General features: G+C 47.2%; 1 protein-coding gene across 2 annotated transcripts in view; it reads right to left on the reverse strand.

Annotated features, from left to right (window-relative positions):
* Positions 1 to 20,481, reverse strand: part of OLFML2B (olfactomedin like 2B) — a 57,912-nt gene that overhangs the window by 29,541 nt on the left and 7,890 nt on the right. For both annotated transcript variants that reach the window (XM_049881075.1, XM_049881074.1), the window contains exon 4: positions 1,042 to 1,218. In XM_049881075.1, the coding sequence (XP_049737032.1) occupies positions 1,042 to 1,218 (177 nt within the window). The remainder of the gene's footprint in view (positions 1 to 1,041; positions 1,219 to 20,481) is intronic.

Here is a 20,481-nt window from a genome sequence, read left to right on the forward strand (position 1 = left end):
TAGAACTGACGACCTTCCAGTTAGTGGTCAAACCCTTAAACCACTGCACTGACAGGGCTCCTCAAAGTAAGCAAAGCCTCTTGTAAGTGCTGCTATGCTCCGGTTGCCCAGGGACCCCTTTTATAACACTCCATTTGCACCTGTCTTGCTAATTAGCATCCCATATTCTTCAAGCCCTGACATAAAAATTTACCTGTTTCCCCTGCCATTCTTTTGGGTTATCTCCCAAATTAGTGTCCGTTTCTTGGACATCGATTTAGGGGAGAACCCAACGCATTCAATGGTAACACATTTCACTGTTGGCACATAAACGTAACGTATTAACTGGAGCCAAAAGAAACAGGAACCCCGTGGGGAGGTATTTTTAAGCAAGTTGGTCTCCTGGCATCTCTCAAATCACATCAGACAGCGTCTACTCCATCCGTGGGTAACAAGGGTCATAGCTGGGTGAGAAGAGGCAGAGGTTTGAGGCCCTCTGCCACTACTTCCTGGCTGAGCAGGGGAGGCCATGGGCATATCGGGGTCTGTTCCCTCATCTCTAAAATGAGGACTGGTCTCTGCCTGGCCTGCTTTTCAGAGCTGTGGTGAAGACCACATGGTATGGTTATGAAAGTGCAGAGTAAATTATAAAGTGCCTTATAAATGGGGGGAGACCATATAACTTATTGTCCAAACTGGATGTTATTTGAGCATGAAAGAGGGTGCTATCAGTAACTATTCCAGGGCAGCAGGTGTGAACCCAGAGAAGCTAGCAGTATGCCACCCCTTATTTGTAAGTACAAGGGATGCTCACGGAGGTGCAATGGCGGATGATGGAAAGAATGGGGACTAAGGCTCACGAGGCCCAGGTTTGAGTCCTGGCTCCAGCGTTAAGTAGAGTGGGGTCACTTCCTGCCCCATCAAACTTACAGGACTATTGCATAGATGAAATGAGATCATGACTAGGAAAGGACCAGAACCTGAAAAGCTCTATGCAAAGGTGAGACGTGGTATCAGGCTGTCCGGAGCTGTGATCAGAGGCTCCAGAGGCGGGGGCTGTACCTCAGGGTGGGTGTAGGCGGCCGCAGCGTCCCTCTGCAGGGCTGCCCGGATGTCTGGCATGCTATCTAGGACGTTCGTGGTGCAGTTCTCTTTGCCTGGCTTGTTCATCTCGGTCTGAACTTCTTCCATGTCCTCTTTGATTTGTTTGTTTTCCTTGGTGAGGTTTTTAGAAACTTCCTGAGAAAAGATTTAAAATAAAGACTGGTTAAAGTGCTCTGAGGACAGGCAGGTGGCAGCTGGCAGCTGGCAGCCAGGCTCAGAGCATGGAGACGCGACAGGCAGGCTGAAAAGCCAGTCATCGTGGGATTGGGCCCCAAAGTGTGCTCAGCTCTGTGCTCAGGACTGAGAACAGGCCTCCAGGCTACATTTGCTGAGCAGCCCACTCCACTACAGCCCACTGCTGGAAATGCCCAATGCCACCTTCCAACCAGCCACGCCTGGAGTCAGCTCTGACTCGTGGTGACCCCAGGTGTGTCACAGGAGAACTGTACTCCACAGGGGTTTCAATGACTGATTTTCTGGAACTAGATCACCAGGCCTTTCTTCTGAGGCACCTCTGGGTGGACTCAAACTTCCAACCTTTTGGTTAGCAGCTCAATGTGTTAACCTTTTGCACCACTCAGGGACTATAGGACACCTAGCTCCTTTTCTGTCATTTGTACACAGATTGCCCTTGTCATGGATTGGATTGGGGCCCCCCAAAATGTCTGTCAGTTTGGCTAGGTCATGATTCCTAGTATTGTATGACTGTCTACCTTTGTGTCATCTGATGCGATTTCCCTATGTGTCGTAAATCCTATCACCACGATGTAATGAGATGGATTAAAAACCAAACCAAACCCGTTGCCACTGAGTCGATTCCAACTCATAGCAGCCCTACAGATAGGACCCTACGACCCTACAGATGGATTAGTGGCAGTTATATTGATGAGACCTACAAGATTAGATAGTGTCTTAAGCCAATCTCTTTTGAGATATAAAAAAGAGAAGCAAGCAGAGAGACACAGGGATCTCACACTGCCAAGAAGCCAGTGCTGGGAGCAGAGCACATCCTCGGACCTGGAATCCCTGTGCTGAGAAGCTCCTGACCAGGGGAAGATTGATGACAAGGACCTTCCTCCACAGCCAAGAAGAGAAAGCCTTCACCTAGCGCTGATGACCTGAATTTGGACTTGTAGCCTACTAGACTGTGAGAGAAGAAACTTCTCTTTGTTGAAGACATCCTCTTGTGGTATTTCTGTTATAGCAGCACTAACAACTAAGACAGCCCTTATCCAGCGATTAAGAACTTGACAAAAAGTTCCATCCACTTGCACCCTGTACATGTGAACCAGTAGTTCAGTTAATGAAAGAAGGATTTTCTAAACAATTTTAGAAGAGGTTGCCAAAAAAAATCTACTTAACTCACTTCTCTAGTGAGCTCAATCTATTCCCCAGCACTATAAGAGCATCATTTTCATGTAAAAAAAATTGATAGGCTGGCATCAGACTTTCCTATCTACCCACAAATGTATAGAGAACAAAGCTTATTAGTGGTTATTGGGTGGGAGGAAGGCAAAAGGTGGGGGGGAGGTGGTTAATGGTGATGAAAATATCAAGTTGTTGAAGGGTAGGGTTGCACAGTCGATTATTGTAATTGCTGTCAATACGTTGTATGCCAGTAAAAAGTGGAGTTGGCAACAGTTGTGTGATGGATATATTTACAACAACAACAACAAAACAGTAGCTGCTGAGGCTACTTATGTACAACCAAACACCTCATGGGGTTTGGTATCTTGGTTTGGAGTTCAGGGTCATGGTTTCATGGGACATCCCAGTTACGTGGCCTCATAATCCTTTAGTGTTTCTGCTCTACCTCCTAGTTCGATGCATAGTGCCTGGGGTCTTAAAACTCTGCAAGCAGCCATCCAAGGCACAACAACTGGTCTCTATTCACCTGGAACAACAGAGGAAGAAGGAGAGTCAGGAACAGGAGGAGGAAATGGAATGTGTGGCTAATTGCCTCCATGAACAACTGCCTCCTTTGCCATAAGACCAGAAAAACTGGATGGTGCCCAGCTATCATTACTGAATATTTTGATCAAGGATTCCATACAAGAATCCCGATCAAAAGGGGGTAAAATGTAGAACAGAATTTCAAATTCTCATGGACTCTAAACTTCCTAGAGCCATGAAGGTTGGATAACCCCCGAAACTATTGCCCTGAGATAATCTTTAAACCTTAAACTAAAAATATCCCCTGAAATCTTCTTAAAACCAAACAGAAGTTTGCTTAACTAGTAAAACAAAGTCAGCCTTGAGCATTATGCTCATTTAAGAACTATTCATAGGGGATCAAATTGACAACAGCAACTTAAAAGATTAGATAGCAACCCTAAGGGCAGTGAATTTAGGTTAAGGGGGGAGGAACAATTCAGAAAAAGAAGGTGAGAATGGTTACACAACTTGAAGAATGTAATCAATGTCACTAAATGGTACATGTAGAAACTGTTGCACTGGTATATGTTTTGCTGTGTATATTCTCAACCACAACAAAATAAATAAAATTATTACAAAAAAAAAAAGTTTCCCTAAATGACCCCCACTTGGCAAAAGAGCCGTGTCCCAGGCCTGGTTTATACCAGAAAGGCCCAGAGCCATATTCCAGCCAACAACACTGAGAAGCAGTTCCTGCTTCTAAGGTGTGCTGTGGCAGAGAGACAGGCTCTAACTACCCTGGATCTTGTCCTGGGGAAGGTGGTGACAACTGTACCTGGGAGAGGGAGTGCACTGCGGGAAGGAGATGACCAACCACGTCAGGCTGTGTAAGTGCCAAGTGAGTGAGTTGAGGCAGGGAGCAGAGAGAGCACTGTGGGCTGGAAGTAGCCGAGGCACTTCTGCGAAGGTGAATGCTGAGCAGGCTTTGAATCAGGGAAGGTTGTGCACAGGCTTAAAGATGCCCTTACTCCTAGAGTTATTTCTAGAGAAGTTCGCTACACTGAGATCTAACATTCTCTACCTTTGGCGTCCACTCTCAGGCTTTCATAAGCATCTGCATTTTTAAATGTGATTTTCCTCTCTGGGTCCTGTTCACGAGGTTGCCAGAGGGAGCAACCACGTAAAGCAGAGGAAGTCTTCGCTTTCCATCTTCCTTTAACAAAACAGACATGGGAAGTGCCAAAGCTCAGACAATGCCAGGCACAGCCCCGCAGCCTAGTGAAGTGCCACAAATGCCCAAGAGGGAAGCCATGGTGGCTCTCAGCCAGGGGGACACGTAAGTATCCAGGTCAACCATGACAGCCAGACACCGCGGCTCCGGCGGCTGCTACGGGGCCTGCCCAGAGAGCCCTCTAGGTGCTTGTTAAAACGGACCAGAACCACTGGTCATGCTGTCCTTATGGCATTTCATTGCACGCCAGATTCTGCACCGGGAGGGCTCGATGTGTTCCACAGGGCCCAGGCTAAGCCAGCCTGACTAAATTGTACAGGATTAACAGTGCGAGCTAAAGCTCAAGAGAAAGAGGTCTTGCTTCAAGAATACCCAGAACCAGTAGCCTTACTGGGCGTGCAGTCATTCCTGATAGGTGCTGTCAGGAGCAGTCAAGTTCAACGCCTAACATCTAAAGGCAGTATTGCTTAGATGTGAGACTTGTGGACAAATTACTTAAACTTCCTGTGGTTCATTTTCCCCAGTGGTAAAATGAAGATAATACTAGTACTGTCGCTCTGAGTTGCTGTGAGGATTAGATGAATTGTATGTGCAGAAGTGCCTGGAACAAACTAAGTGGCTGTTATTTTTCATGGACTGTTATAGCTGGGATAGAAACCAGAACTCAAGCCCAAGCCCTTTATATTGCAGATGAGGAGGGTGTGGCCTAGAGTGAGAATGTGGTTTGTCCAAGGTCATAAAATCATAAAACAAAATGGCAGAGCTGAACCCCAGTCTCCCGGCCCTTGCTTCTTCAGTTCCCTTGCTGGGCCCTTTAGAACTCCGGGAGAGGGTCCTGTCAGTCAGCCAGTTCTCAAGCAGCACTGAGCTCATCAAGGGAGCTGTGGTGCAATGGATCACTTTTGTGTGGCCTTTCTAGCCAGTCTTGTAACTGCCACCCAAGTGATTGGGTGGGACTGTGTGATACCAAAAAGATTGGTCAGTTTTTGCCATCCTGCTGGGCTTGAAATGAGCCATGCCACCCCATTGCTGTCGAGCCAATTCTGGCTCATAGCGACCCTAGAGGCAGGAAAGAAAAGATCTCACCACCACAAAGGAAGAACAGCCAGGAGAGGAAAGTGTGTCCTTTGGACCCAGGATCCCTGCGCTGAGAAGCTCCTGGAACCAGGAGACAGCTCAAGGTGCGGTTGCAGAGAAACCATGGCAGGTGACCGAGTGTTGGGCTTCCTGGCCCACAGAGTGAGAAAGCTGAGTGCCTTTGGGCAGTAGGCTTACTGGCGGAGTGGGGTGCCTCTGGACACTTACTGGCCGAGCTAAAAAGAGATTTGTAATACTTTCCTGAGCATGGCCGAGGCTGAGGGCCAGAGAGGCGTGCCTGCAGGCACAGCTGGGAAGAGGCTATCCTGATGGAAGAACTGTATCCTGAGAATTCCTGAGCCTGAATTGTGACTCTTACTTCCCTAACAAACCCCATAATTGTGAGTACTGCCTGTGTGACCACTGCAATGAATTATCAAACCCAGCAGAGAAGTAGAGAGTGCCCTGGAAGGGATAGTGGGTGTCAGAATTGGTAAAGATGGATGAGAGAGGAGGCACATCTGACCTCCGCCTCATACGAATCAGCCTTGGGCTGTTGATCTTGATTCTCCTTCCCCCTTGTGAAGTTAGAGGAGGTCAGACACAGCCCCTACACCATTTTTACAGGAGCCTAGTAAACACCTGTAGCTTGGTCTCACACCATTTTTACAGGAGCCTAGTAAACACCTGTAGCTTGGTCTCAGGGTATATGATGGAGGAAATACATATGCAGAGAAAAAGAGAAATGTTGTTGTTGTGTGCTGTTGAATCGATTCCAATTCATAGTGACCCTACAGAAGAGAGTAGAGCTGCCCCAGAGGATTTCCAAGGCTGTAATCTTTAGAGGAACAGACCATCAGGTCTTTTCTCCTGTGGAGCAGCTGGTGGGTTCGAACTACCGACCTTTCTGTTAGCAGCCAAGCACTTAACCATTGCGCTACCAGGGCTTCCTTGTAGAAATGCTGGACCCTCATAAATCCTTGCTACTTCAGCTGTGGTCCACGGACCAGCAGCATCAGCCTCACTTGGGAGCTTCCGAGAAATGCAGACTCTCCCCCACCTGGACCTGCTGAATTGGAACCTGCATTTTAACATCATCTCCAGAAGGTTTGCATCCACATGATTAAAGTTCGAGGAACTCTGCTGTAAACACAGGAAGGCTGGGGTATAGCGGCTTGAAGAGTGGAAGAGATGCATGAGAGAGGTGGTTTTCCAGAAGCCAAGTCCTTTCTGGGGCTGGCAGGAAAAGCTGCTGTGGCTCTGTGAGATTCAAGCATTTCTGCGAGTCCACAAGCACTTGTGAAGAGCCACATCCCGGGCCTCCCCCTGAGCTCTCAGACCCGGCAGCAATGCTGCACCACAAGGCGCAGGGATGTGATGTGTTACTTCGTTCTTCATTAATGCAGTAATATGCTCCATTCTAGGTGCTGAGGGGTCCACAGGCAAGACCAAGGAGAACCCTGCTCTGATGAAGACTACCCTCCATTGGGGGGGAAGAAAGGGAGAAACAAACAAGAAAGCATCAACCAGTGGCAAGTCCGTGAAGAAACTAAACTAGGGTGACACGGCCGAGGCAGGTGCAGCTCCTCAGTAAGGTCGACGGTGCTTCTCCCAGGTGGGAACTGAGGTGTGCCCACCAAAACCAGCTGCCATGGAATGGACTTGACTCAGGGCACCCCATGTATATCAGAGTAGTACTGTGCTCCACAGGGTTTCAAAGGCTGATTTTTTGAAAGCAGATCACCAGGCCTTTCTTCTGAGGCACCCGTGGGTGGACTTGAACCTCCAACCTTTTGGTTAGCAGCTGTCTTAGTTTCTTAGTGCTGCTGTGACAGAAACACAGGTAGTCCCTGACTTATGATGTATTCAAATGACGACAACCTGCACTTCTTACTGTCTGTGGTTTTTTGTTTTTTGGATTTTTTTGGGTACATCTTATCATCAGTAATATGTACTACATACTATATTGCAGCATGTAATTTAGTAATGTCATCATACCTGTAAGTTTATATGTAATGCTTCCAATCCCCAAAGACAGACACGGATTGGATTTATAAAGATACTGATAATAAAAGACAATAATAGTGAAAACTAAAAATAAAAAAAAAAATGAGGTGTCAGAACAGAACCCCGTCGCAAATTGGGGACTACAAATGGGCGCCTTTAACAGACAGAAATTTATTTTCTCACAGTTTAGGAGGCTAGAAGTTTGAATTGAGGGTGCCAGGCTATGGGGGAAGGCTTTCATTGTTTGCTCTGGGGGAAGATTCTTGACTCGGCTTCTCTAGGGTTCTTCTTGGCATTCCTTGGAGATCTCCACATGGCATCTCTTTCCCCTATTCTTGCTTGCTTCTGTGCCTTGCCAAACCAAACCAAACCCATTGCCATCGAGTCAATTCCGACTCATAGCAACCCTACGGGACAGAGTAGAACTGCTCCATATGGTTTCCAAGGAGCACCTAGTGGATTTGAACTGCCAACCTTTTTGGTTAGCAGCTGTAGCTCTTAACCACTGCGCCACGAGGGTTTCCTGCTCTTTTATATCGAAAAAGTGATTGGCTTAAGATACACCCTACACTGATAATGGTCTCATCAACATAAAAAAGAATACCCTATTCCGAAATGGGATTATATCCACAGGTATAAAACCTGTTGCCTTCAAGTGGATTCTGACTCATAGTGACCCTATAAGACAGAGTAGAACTGTCCCACAGGGTTTCCCCCTGGTGGCATAGTGTTTAGGAGATATGGCTGCTAACCAAAAGGTCAGCAGTTTGAATCCACTGGGCACTCCCTGGACAACCCTATGGGGTAGTTCTACTCTGCCCTATAGGATCACTATGAGTTGGAATCGACTTGATGGCAATGGTTTTTTTTTTTTTTAAGGAGGGGCTGGTAGATTCAAACTGCTGACCTTTTGGTTACTAGCCAAATGCTTAACCACTGTACCACCAGGGCTCCATCCACAGGTGTAGGGATTAGAGTTTACAACACACTTCTGGGGGGACACAATGCAATCCATAACAGCAGCTGAGCACTTAACTGTTTATGCCACCTGGGGGCTCCCAGCAATAGGCGTAGGGCTGCCCTAGAAAATGCTGATAGGTGGACTTGGTAGCTTGGTCTAAACATCTTTTTTTTTTTTTTTTTAAATTAAAAAAAATTTTTATTGTGCTTTAAGTGAAAGTTTACACATCCAGCCAGTCTTTCATACAAAAATTTATAGACACCTTGCTATATACTCCTAGTTGCTCTCCCCCTAATGAGAGCACACTTCTTCTCTCCACCCTGTATTCCCATATCCATCCAGCCAGCTTCTGTCCCCCTCTGGCTTCTCATCTCACCTCCAGACAGGAGTTGCCCACATAATCTCATGTGGCTACTTGAGCCAAGAAGCTCACTCCTCACCAGTATCATGTTCTATCTTATAGTCCAGTCCAAGAGTTGGCTTTGGGAATGGGTCCAGCCTTGGGCTAACAGAAGGCCTGGGAACCATGAGCTCCAGGGTCCTTCTAGTCTCAGACAGATAATTAAGTCTAGTCTTTTTATGAGGATTTGAGGTCTGCATCCCACTGCTCTCCTGCTCCATCAGGGATTCTTTGTTGTGTTCCCTGTTAGGGCAGTCATCTGTGGTAGCCGGGCACCATGTAGTTCTTCTGGTCTCAGGCTGATGTAGTCTCTGATTTATGTGGCCCTTTCTGTTTCTTGGGCTCATAATTACCTTGTGTTTTTGATGCTCTTCATGCTCCTTTGCTCCAGGTGTGTTGAGACCAGTTGATGCATCTTAGATGGCCACTAGCTAGCATTAAGATCCCAGACGCCACTCACCAAAGTGGGATGCAGAATGTTTTCTTAACAGATTTTATTATGCCAATTGACCTAGATGTCTCCTGAAACCATGGTCCTCAAACCCCTAACCCTGCTACTCTGACCTTCAAAGTATTCGATTTATTCAGGAAACTTCTTTGCTTTTGGTTTAGTCCAGTCGTGCTGACCTCTCCTCTATTGTGTGCTGTCTTTCCCTTCACCTAAAATAGTTCTTGTCTACTATCTAATTAGTGAATACCTCTCTCTCTCCTTACCTCCCTCCCCGCTCTCATAACCATCGAAGAATATTTTCTTCTGCTTAAACTATTTCTTGAGTTCTTATAATGGTGGTCTTATACAGTACTTGTCCTTTTGCAACTTACTAATTTCACTCAGCATAATGCCTTCCAGATTCCTCCATGTTATGAAACGATGACCTAAATATCTTTACTATTTAAAATAAGACTGTGCCTGCCTGAACACCTGGAGACAGTCATCATGGGCCACACGCAGTCACTGTGAGGAGAAGTGGTGCCCCTTAGATTTAGCTCCTGCCCCCAGGTCTTGAAGTTTTTAGGTCCCTGAGGGCCCCCTTCTCACTGATTTTTAAATCTCAAAGTTCCCTTTCTGGTTTCAGTGAGGAGCCATGGTTCTGGATTTCCACAGAGGAGGGTGTGAGGCAGGCCTGGCACTGAGAGCCCAGAGGAGCAACCTAGTTTATAACCCTCACGGGAATGACAAAGCCTGCCAGCTGCCTGAAAAAACGGCAGGCTGGTGGCGGCATAACCCCATCAGCCCACACGGCCCAGCCAGCTGGTGTCCCCAGGGCAGCTGCAACAGCTGCCCCTCCTTGTCCCTGCCACTCCCAGCCCTGGGGGTGCTGGCCTCGTGGAGCCCCCCACTCCTCCCAGCTCTGCTTTCCTCACACAAGGACCTCTTGTGGGGCTCTTCTCAGGAGGTGCAGGCCATGCCGCCCACACAGGGTGCTCTCAGTCCTGCCCTGGCAGAAGGGTGAACCCATGAGCTCATGCCTCAGGCTCTTTCCCTGGGGTACAGCTGCAACTGCGACATTTATGGTGTATGCAACGTGGCTTGTGAGCAGTGCTGCCAATGTGGCCGAGGGGGCCGGAAGAGTGCCTATCTGGCAGGAGCAAGCCTCTGCCAAGCATCCTGGCCCAGTAAAGAAGAGGGAGGAAGAGCAAATGAAGAGCTGACAATTGTGTCATGAGTCATTAGGCTAGACAGAGCCAAGGACCCTGAGGGGTGTTCATAGGACAAGTGCTGCGTGCCGCAGGGGCATGCAGCTGGGGATTGAGGGGTGCGTGGTAACAGCAACCCACATTGCCAGATGGGGACAAGTGTCCAGTGCTGAGTACAGCTGGATACATGGCTACGAGGCAGGAGGAAGCACACAAATGAGGCAGGGTCCCCGGACAAGTGGGGAACCAGCATGCAGGTGGAGTCAGGGGGCACTGCTGGCCACCAGCACTTGTAGGCACAGATGGCAGAGCCTGGCTTTACTGAGCCTCAGAGGGCCAAAACAACCGGGTATACAGACCAGGGGAATGGGCTCCATGGGCAGAGACTGCGTCCTGACCTTGTCCAGCTGTTGAACAAATGTGGGTGTGCCTGGGTGAGATCGGGTAGTGGCTTAAGCCAAAGCCATTGGGACTGGTGGGCAAAGGGACCATGGTGCAGAGCCACTGGTGGCACTGCATGGCCTCGTTCTCCCAACCAGAATCAGGAGAGGAATGTGCATGGTGGGCAGGTGCTGGGCTCCAGAAGCCAGGTGTAGAACCCCTCCCCCCCCACCCAATCACATAACCACATAAGGCAAGTGATGAAGACTCTCTTGGCCCGGGTTAGAGAAAGAAAGGAATCACTAGACCTTCCTCAGCAGACTTGCTGTGGGGAATGGGTAAGGTGACACACAGGTCACAGTGCCTGGCATAAAACAGAGCCTGTCAAGTGAAGCTGAACCCGGAGCAGGACCAGCCCCGGGAGTCTCCGCAGCAGATATACACGTAGAAAAGGAAGGGTGAGCTAAATTTTGGTGTGGCTGGGGCAGGGAGGAAGGCGAAAGCTCAAGGCTGGTATTCACGGGAAGAGACACAACAGACACACACCTCACCTAGCTGCAGCCTCACCAAACTTCGGCCCCGAGTCAGGCAGCAGGGATGTACTGCCATATACGCTAGGGCTGCCTGGGAGGGCCTGGGGGTGTCAGGCCCCACCAGTAGGTGGCTGGAGGGACACAGGGGCTCAGATGCAGATGGCAAGCTTGAGGGCAGAGAGGAAGGGAGCTCCCGTGTGACTGAGGAGGGGGTAACTGGACCATGGTGGAGGGGCTTGGAGTTCTGGTCATCTCGCCCTGCCCTTCTCCCTCTGAGCACCCCAGGACACGACTAAGACCAGATGGTCTGGGATAGCCACCTCAGACAACAGTTGCCCCCAGGTCCTGGTAAGACACCTGGGGGAACAGCTGGACACGGCAGGTGCTCCTGATGGCAGGACAGGCAGGCGCGACACAATCCCTCTTACCACAGCCAACAGAGATCGGCCTCGGTTCAGAGAGGCTGCAAGCTGTGGCATTCAATCACTCACCCAACCAAACAGCTGTTGAGCATCTATTCCACAGCAGGTGTTGGGCTAAGACCTAAGGAACAAAAGTGACTCAGACCCAGTGTGGTGCAGGGAATTACTTAATAAGGCCCTTCTAGCCGTTGTCTTTGTGACTCCCACATAATGATTGGGTGTTGTTGTTGTTAGGTGCCGTTGAGTTGGTTCTGACTCATAGCGACCCTATGCACAACAGAACGAAACACTGCCTGGTCCTGAGCCATCCTTACAATCATTGTTATGCTTAAGCTCATTGTTGCAGCCAATGTGTCAATCCACCTTGTTGAGGGTCTTCCTCTTTTCTGCTGACCCTGTACTCTGCCTTCTCCGGGGACTGATCTTTCCTGACAACATGTCCAAAGTATGTAAGATGCAGTCTCGCCATCCTTTCCTCTAAGGAGCATTCTGGCCGCACTTCTTCCAAGACAGATTTGTTCATTCTTTTGGCAGTCCATGGTATATTCAATATTCTTCGCCAACACCACAATTCAAAGGCATCAACTCTTCTTTGGTCTTCCTTATTCATTGTCCAGCTTTCACATGCATATGATGTGATTGAAAATACCGTGGCTTGGGTCAGGCACACCTTAGTCTTCAGGGTGACATCTTTGCTCTTCAGCACTTTGAAGAGGTCCTTTGCAGCAGATTTGCCCAATGCAATGCATCTTTTGATTTCTTGACTGCCGCTTCCATGGCTGTTGATTGTGGATCCAAGTAAAATGAAATCCTTGACAATTTCAATCTTTTCACCATGTATCATGATGTTGCTTATTGGTCAAGTTGTAAAGATTTTTGTTTTCTTTACGTTGAGGTGTAATTCATATTGAAGGCTGTGGTCTTTGATCTTCATTAGTAAGTGCTTCAAGTCCTCTTCACTTTCAGCAAGCAAGGTTGTGTCATCTGCATAACACAGGTTGTTAATGAGTCTTCCTCCAATCCTGATGCCCCGTTCCTCTTCATATAGTCCAGCTTCTCGGATTATTTGTTCAGCATACAGATTAAACAGTCATGGTGAAAGAATACAACCCTGACGCACACCTTACCTGACTTTAAACCAATCAGTATCCCCTTGTCGTGTCTGAACAACTGCCTCTTGATCTATGTAAAGGTTCCTCATGAGCACAATTAAGTGTTCTGGAATTCCCGTTCTTCACAGTGTTATCCATAATTGTTTCTGATCCATACAGTTGAATGCCTTTGCATAGTCAATAAAACACAGGTAAACATCCTTCTGGTATTCTCTGCTTTCAGCCAGAATCCATCTGACATCAGCAATGATATCCCTGGTTCCATGTCCTCTTCTGAAACCAGCCTGAATTTCTGGCAGTTCCCTGTTGATATACTGTTGCGGCCGTTTTTGAACGATCTTCAGCAAAATTTTGCTTGCGTGTGATATTAATGATATTGTTCTGTAATTTCCACATCCGGTTGGATCACCTTTCTTGGGAATAGGCATAAATATGGATCTCTTCCAGTCAGTTGGACAGGAAGCTGTCTTCCATATTTCTTGGCATAGATGAGTGAGCACCTCCAGCACTGCATCTGTTTGTTGAAACATCTCAATTGATATTCCATCAATTCCTGAAGTCTTGTTTTCCGCCAGTGCCTTCAGAGCAGCTTGGACATCTTCCTTCAGTACCGTTGGTTCCTGAGCATATGCCACCTCTTGAAATGGTTGAATATCGACTAATTCTTTTTGGTATAATGACTCTGTGTATTCCTTCCATCTTCTTTTGATGCTTCCTGCGTCGTTTAATATTTTCCCCATGGAATCCTTCACTATTGCAACTCGAGGCTTGAATTTTTTCTTCAGTTCTTCCAGCTTGAGAAATGCCAAGCGTGTTCTACCCTTTTGGTTTTCCATCTCCAGCTCTTTGCACATGTCATTATAATACATGATTGGGTGGGACTATGCAAATAAGATATATGTAACCCATGATGGTTAAGGCTATGTGTCAACTTGGCTGGGCCATGATTTTCAGTGGTTTCGCAGTTATGCAATGATGTTGTCATGTCCCATTTTGTGATCTGATGTAATTATTCTCCATTTGTGATGTGCTGTAAATCCTAGCCTCTATGCCTGTGGTTATGGTCCCATTTGGGAGACAGCTGTCTGTTATGTTAATAAGGAAAGGTTAGGGTGGGATGTATCCTCCATCACCGCCTTACTAGAGAGTGTGACTCAAGTCACCACCCTTACCCCAGTCACCACCCTTACCACCTTTATTCAAGTCACGTCCTTGAGTCACACTTTTTATCTTACAAGAGATAAAAGGGAGAGAAGCATGTGGAGGGGCATGGGGAGGGGGCCCACTACCACCAAGAAAGAAGAGCTAGGAGTGGAACACATCCTTTGGACCCAGGATCCCTGTGCTGAGAAATTCCTAGACCCAGGAGACAGCTATAACACCAGAGACAGTGCAAGATGGCAAGAAGTGACAGCAAATGGGGCACAGAACTGGCAGCGCAGAACCAAAAGGCCAGTGCAAGAGGGTGCGGGGGGCTTCCTGGCCCACAGAGTGAGGCGACTCCAGTGGGTGTGCTGGCCCATGGAGCAAGAGAGCTGAGTGCCTTTAGGCAGAAGGCTTCCTGGCTGAGTGGGGTGCCTGTGGGCACTTGACAGAGCTAAAGAGCTTTGTAACACTTGCCCGAGCAGAGGCCAGGCCACCACAAGAGGCCTGAGGGGCCAGAGGGGCCGAGGGGCCAATGGACAAGGGCCATAGAGAGGCCTGTCTGAGGGCATGGCTGAGAAGAAGCTGTAGTGATGGAAGAACTGTATCCTAAGTCGTTTCTGACCATGAATTGTAGCCTGTTACTTCCCTAATAAGCCCCATAATCATGAGTATGGTCTGTAATTTCTGTGTAGCCACTGTACTGAATTATCAAACCCAGCAGAGAAATAGAGAGTGCCATGGGGGAGACGGCTGGTATCAGATTTGGCAAAAAGGTTGCAGGGTGGAGGTATGTCTGACCTCCACCCCATAAGGTTCAGCCTTGGGCTGTTGATCTTGATTCTCCTTCCCCCTTGTGAAGTTAGAGGAGGCCAGACATCTCTGCCATGCCATTTTTACAGCCAAGCTGCCCTCCAGGAGTCCACGGTCTGGAAGGAGCAGTAGACAATAAAGAGCAAGAAGTCCCGGGCCACTGACAATGAATTTCTATATAAGGGGTAATCTTACCCCTTGAAATACGGCCACGAACTCCCTCACATGGCCCATAAGCCATTCTCAGGCCAGAATATGGAGGGCTGACTCTTAGATCTCAAATCCCTTTAGCCAAGAATAAAGTCTTTCATTCTACAGTGAGAAACAGATTTGAAATATTTATAACCCCAGGAGACTATATTGGCTTGAACTCATTAAGATATAAAAAGAATTAAATAATGTTAGAACTGAAATGTGTATCTTAGAATATCATCCAACCCTCTCCTTTTCCCCAGTGAGGATACTGGGGACAGACAGGGTGCCTGATACTCCTCTCCAAGGCTGCACTTAAGTAAGGAAAAGAATGAAATGACTCCATGAAAGCAGATTTGATTGGGAGAGGGAGTGAGCACGTGGGGTGTCTTGGTGAGAGTAGAGGGTGGGTGGTAGAAGAAGCCTGGAGGAGACAAGTTCTTTAACGTACAGCCAGGCCTGCACAAATGAAAGTTACATTTTCCAATTCCGATTCGATGGTGAAAAAGATATACCCCCAGAGTCAGAAATGCTCTTTGGTCATGCCTTCCAGATCAGAAACAGAAGCCACCAGATCTGCAGGTTCAGGGGAGATGCCCTTAGCAGTGCCTGTGCCCGCACATCCTGGGGAGGGGCCCTCCCAGGTCTGGTAAATCTCTCCTCATAGACTTTAACTCTTACATGGATGCAACATTAGCAGGAGGAAAGGCTGCAGCTGACACACAAGGTTCCCTGGTGCCCAACTATGCTCACGGACCAGGTTTGCAAACTTCAGTAGGCAGGTGTGAGAGAAAGGAAGAGTCATAAACACCAGAAGAAGGCAGAGGGAGCAGGGCGTCGGCAACAGAAATCACAGTGCAGGAAGCTTGTAAGCATGCATCTATTTTAACAGTATGGGACACACACCCACACATATACAAAGGCACACGTGTACACAGTCAGAGCATGTTCAAGTACTTATAAATGCTTACAGGTGTCTTGCAGCTCTAAGTGGGATTGGCGAGTTTCTTCACAAAGATTTGCATTTTTATGCAAATTAAATGCATGCATAAACTGCATTGGGAATGCATTAATCTAACTAAGGCCTTGTTACTAGGAGAGATCATTTTAATGATCCATCCCTCTGTTGTCCTTTTTTCCTACTTTGGTAATAATTCTGCTCCTGAAGCAACATGGTGTTGTACCCAATGCCTCTGCTTCTGCTGCCCTCAGAACTCATTTTTAAGCCTGAGCAGCTGTCATGGATTGAATTGTGTCCTCCAAAAATATGTGTATCAATTTGACTAGGCCATGATTCCTATTGTTGTGTGATTGTCTGCCATTTTGTCATCTGACATGATTTTCCTATGTGTTGTAAATCCTTTGTCTACGATGTTGATGAGATGGGATTAGTGGCAGTTATGTTAATGAGGCAGGACTCAATCTACAAGATTGGATTGTATCTTGAGCCAATCTCTTTTCAGATATAAAAGAGAGAAGAGGGCAGAGAGGTGGGGAACCTCATACCACCAAGAAAAAGAGCAGGAGCGTCCATCTTTGGACCTGGGAAGCTCCTAGTCCAGGGAAAGATTGATGACAAGGACCATCCTCCAGAGCTAACACAGAGAGAAAGCCTTCTACTGGAGCTGGTGCCCTGAATTCGGACTTTGAGCCTACTAGGCCATGAGAGAGTAAACTTCTGTTTGTTGAAGCCATCCACTTGCAGTATTTCTGTTATAGCAGCACTAGGTGACTAAGTCAGCAGCTTACGAATCTCTGGGTCTCTGGGTACACTCAGCTCAGGGTGAAAGTCCTTTCTTGAGCTGAATCAGTCTCATAGCCAGGCCTATATGCAAAGATAGGGTTTCCCTTTGGAAGCTAAGGGCTCTTTCTGGGCTTCTAATTCCCATCTTTCCTGGTGCCTATGCTCTGTGCACACTACCCCCCACCCAACTCCAACACACACCCATACTTCCTGTACCCCTCTCCCTTCCCACCCCTTCTCTGGAGAGGATCAGCCTGGGTCCGCCACATGAAAGGTTCTTGGACTGCTGATCACCACAGGTGTTTCTTCTTCCTGAACCAGTTCTAAAGGAATGTGCATGGAATTTCATGCCTGTCTTAGGTGGACAGGCAAGATGTTTGGGGGGTTAAGTTCTTGGAACACAGTGAAATGACACAGCCTCAAAACTGACAAAAATTAGAAAGTCTGACAATACCAAGTATCGGTGAAAATATGTGTGGACTGACAGGAACTTTCACACCCCTGCTGGAGGGAGCGTACACTTGTTACTAGCACTTTGGAAGACAGTTTAGCAATACCTCCTAAAGTTGAAGATGAACATAGCTAGTGATCTAGTAGTTCCATTCCTAGTCATACACCATAGCGAACTGTATGTATTCATGTGCCGGGGTACACATACAGGGATGTTCAAGGAGGCTATTAACCCAAACCAAACCAAACCCAGTGCTCGCATCAATTCCGACTCATAGCGACCCTGTAGGACAGAGTAGAACTTCCCCCTAGAGTTTCCAAGGAGTGCCTGGCGGGTTCAAACTGCTGACCCTTTGGTTAGCAGCCGTAGCACTTAACCACTACGCCACCAGGGTTTCCCAAGGAGGCTATTATGAATTATAAAACTGGAAACAACCCCCAAACCCATTGTCAGTAGAAAAGAACTACATGGCAATAAAAATGAAGGAACTACAAGACAAATAACATAGGTCAGTATTAAAAACAGAAAGTTGAGTGAAAGAAGCTCAACACACAATTCTGTCAGAGTCTATATATTTAAAGGTCAAAAAACAGGCAAACTTATTGTATGTAGGGATGCAGCTTTAGGTGGTAAAACTATAAATAAAAAGCAAGGAAGATGATTAAGATGAAAGTTAGGACAGCACTCCTTCGGAGACGGGGTGTGGGGAACTCTTGGGGTGCTGCTGTTGCTCTATTTCTCTAGCTGGGTGTTAGTTATGTATTATTTTATAACAATGTGGTAAATTGTACATACATTGTTTATGCACTCTTCTATGTATTTGTTATTTTTCACAATTTAAAAGTTTAACAAAAATCACTCCACTAAGCAAGACTCCTGAAGCTGATTTTTACAAGATGTGAGCCTGTGAACAGTTCAGATTCCATTTCTCTCTCCTTCCTTCCTCTCTCATCCGCTAATGGAGTTTCCATTCCTACATCCTCCTATATACACGAGGTAGGTGTACGGAAGCGCGCCTGCTTACACTGCCAAGCGCTGATCTTACTTTGGGCAAAATGCCCCTCCAATCTGACCCCCTTTGTTTTGTCTGACCTCCAAGGAACTCCCCTTGGGATTCAAGAATATCCAAGGACCAGGAGCAAAATTTCACTTCCACTTTTCCTGCAGAGCCAGTCTGGAGAAGCAGTGTTTTTTCCATCTATCTGACATTCTGCCTTTTCAATTACTGAGACTCCAGACAGAGTCAGACAGAGTCAGTATGCACAAGCCAGGAGATGGAGGGCTGGACCTCAAGCTGAGAGACCGTGCTTTGCTCTATGGGCCCAGGAGCCTGTGACTTACCTGAAGACTTTCGTGTCATATCATAGCACCCTGGTTTTGGGAAACCTCTCACTGACCCTAGTAACAGGAGCCCAAGCTTGTCCCTAGCTGGGACCTTCCCTAACTCAACTTTAATCCCATTTAACTGGATTTATGGGACATTCCATGGTTCTGCTCAGAAATTCTCTTAGAAGAGCTATTATGTTGAGGAAAAACTAATGATTGCAAGGCAGACAGCAGTGATTCAAGGAAAATTACAGGGTTGATTCGAGAGAGCCCTGGACCAGGTACCAGAATGCCTGAGCTCAGCCCTACACTCCCTAGCACCATCATCTTAGGCAAGTCACCTAATTTCCTTAGGCCTTACACCCTGCCCTGCTCACAGGAACAAGTGGCCTAGTGTATATGGAATGCTTTAAAAAGAGAAAAATGTTATACAAATATAGGGGATTGTTATTTTTATAAATGTCTGGGTTTTGCTACTAAACATACCATGGTTTTGAAAGAGATGTAACCAAGATTATTTTGGCAAAACGCCAGTGATTGTGCGCCTGCACAAACGACACCACTCTGCAAATTCACCCACACGCCTATCTTTGTCAGCAGGGAGGGCTCAGCTGCTGGGCTAGGATGGAAAACAGGTTGTGGCCCTTGAAGAGCTCAACCCATGCCTTTTTAGTGGCCGAGGAGCTCCATGTTTTATCCCGGCGCTATCTTTTCCAGGTTGCATTCACCAGACAGAATGAGACCCATGTTGCTGCCAAGGTTGGGTGAAAACAGAAGAGGTGGCAGTCACCCCTGTTCCTATGGGAATGCAATCCTCTTACAAAGAGGCATGGCAAGTTTGAACATTTCTGGGGGCCAAGGGAAACAGAGGTACTTTCTAGTGTTAGACTCTGATTTAATTCCTTTTGAACTCATCTGAAAGGGTCAGAAGGTGGTTTTAAATATGAGGCAGCATTCCAAGAGCACACGAAGTCGGTGGGTAGGCTACTCCCCATCTGTACCACAATGATGTTGGCCATTCCCAATCTCATCATCTGGCCATTGACACTGGGGAAGGGGACTCAAGGTGCTGATGGCCTGGGTCTCTCAGGGAGCCCGACTTTGACCTGTCCACAGAGCTGGGTGTCTAGATCCCTGAGCCCTCTCATCAGACCTTGTAACCTGAAGTGACTGTGGCCCTGCCAACTGTCCCAGAGCAAATGGCCATATTCAGAAAACATTTCATCACACCATTGGAGGAGCCAAGCCTTAAAAAATGGAAAAGAAACTGGTGCTCACTTGCTCGGAACATATTCAGGAGTGGAAGGAGTGTGCTGAAACCAATCCTCGCATCTGCAATGCTTTGTCATCTTTGTCCCAGCTCTCTTGGCAAAGCAACTTGGGACTGTTTGGCCCACTCACTCCTTGGTCATAACCCAAGTGCTTTGTCTAAGTTAACTGTTTCAAAGTATTTTCTTTTTTTTTTTTTGCGGGGAGAGGGAGGAATTAAACCTTCTTTATTTTTTCTAATTAAACCACTAGGAAAATAAATCACAGACTTGAAACAGCAAACAGGCAGGCTACATTGTCACTTCAAGTAATAAGTTGGTAGAACGATGACAAGGCCCTTATCAAAGTGATACGGTGTCACTGGAGCAGGAACACTGCATACTGCAGAGGCCTCAGGCCGAGAGTGGTATTTGGTAATAGGGGGCTGCTCCTCATTTGCTCTAAAGCAGTCACAGCTCTCCCTAGCCCCTGAGTTTCTTACTTTTTTCTCCCTTGACTTTCCTGTTGCCAGGCATTGCCTTAACAGGGCTCTGTTATTTCAGGGAGCTAAGTAAACAGTTGGACATGTCATCAGGAAAGACCAATCACTAGTAAAGGGCATTATGTTTGGTAGAGGGCCAACAAAATCGAGGAAACCCTCAATGATTGCCACAACAGCCAGGACGACGGACTTAGACACACCAACGATCGTGAAGATTGCACAGGACCAGGCAACATTTAGTCTTGTGATACATAAAGTCACCGTGAGTTGGAGCCAATTTGATGGCAAGTAATTTTTTAACAACAAGTAAGCAACGCTGGGTTTAGGTCTTCACTTCATTCT

Source organism: Elephas maximus, chromosome 3 (assembly GCF_024166365.1).
Source record: "Elephas maximus indicus isolate mEleMax1 chromosome 3, mEleMax1 primary haplotype, whole genome shotgun sequence".
Taxonomy (NCBI): Eukaryota; Metazoa; Chordata; class Mammalia; order Proboscidea; family Elephantidae; genus Elephas; species Elephas maximus.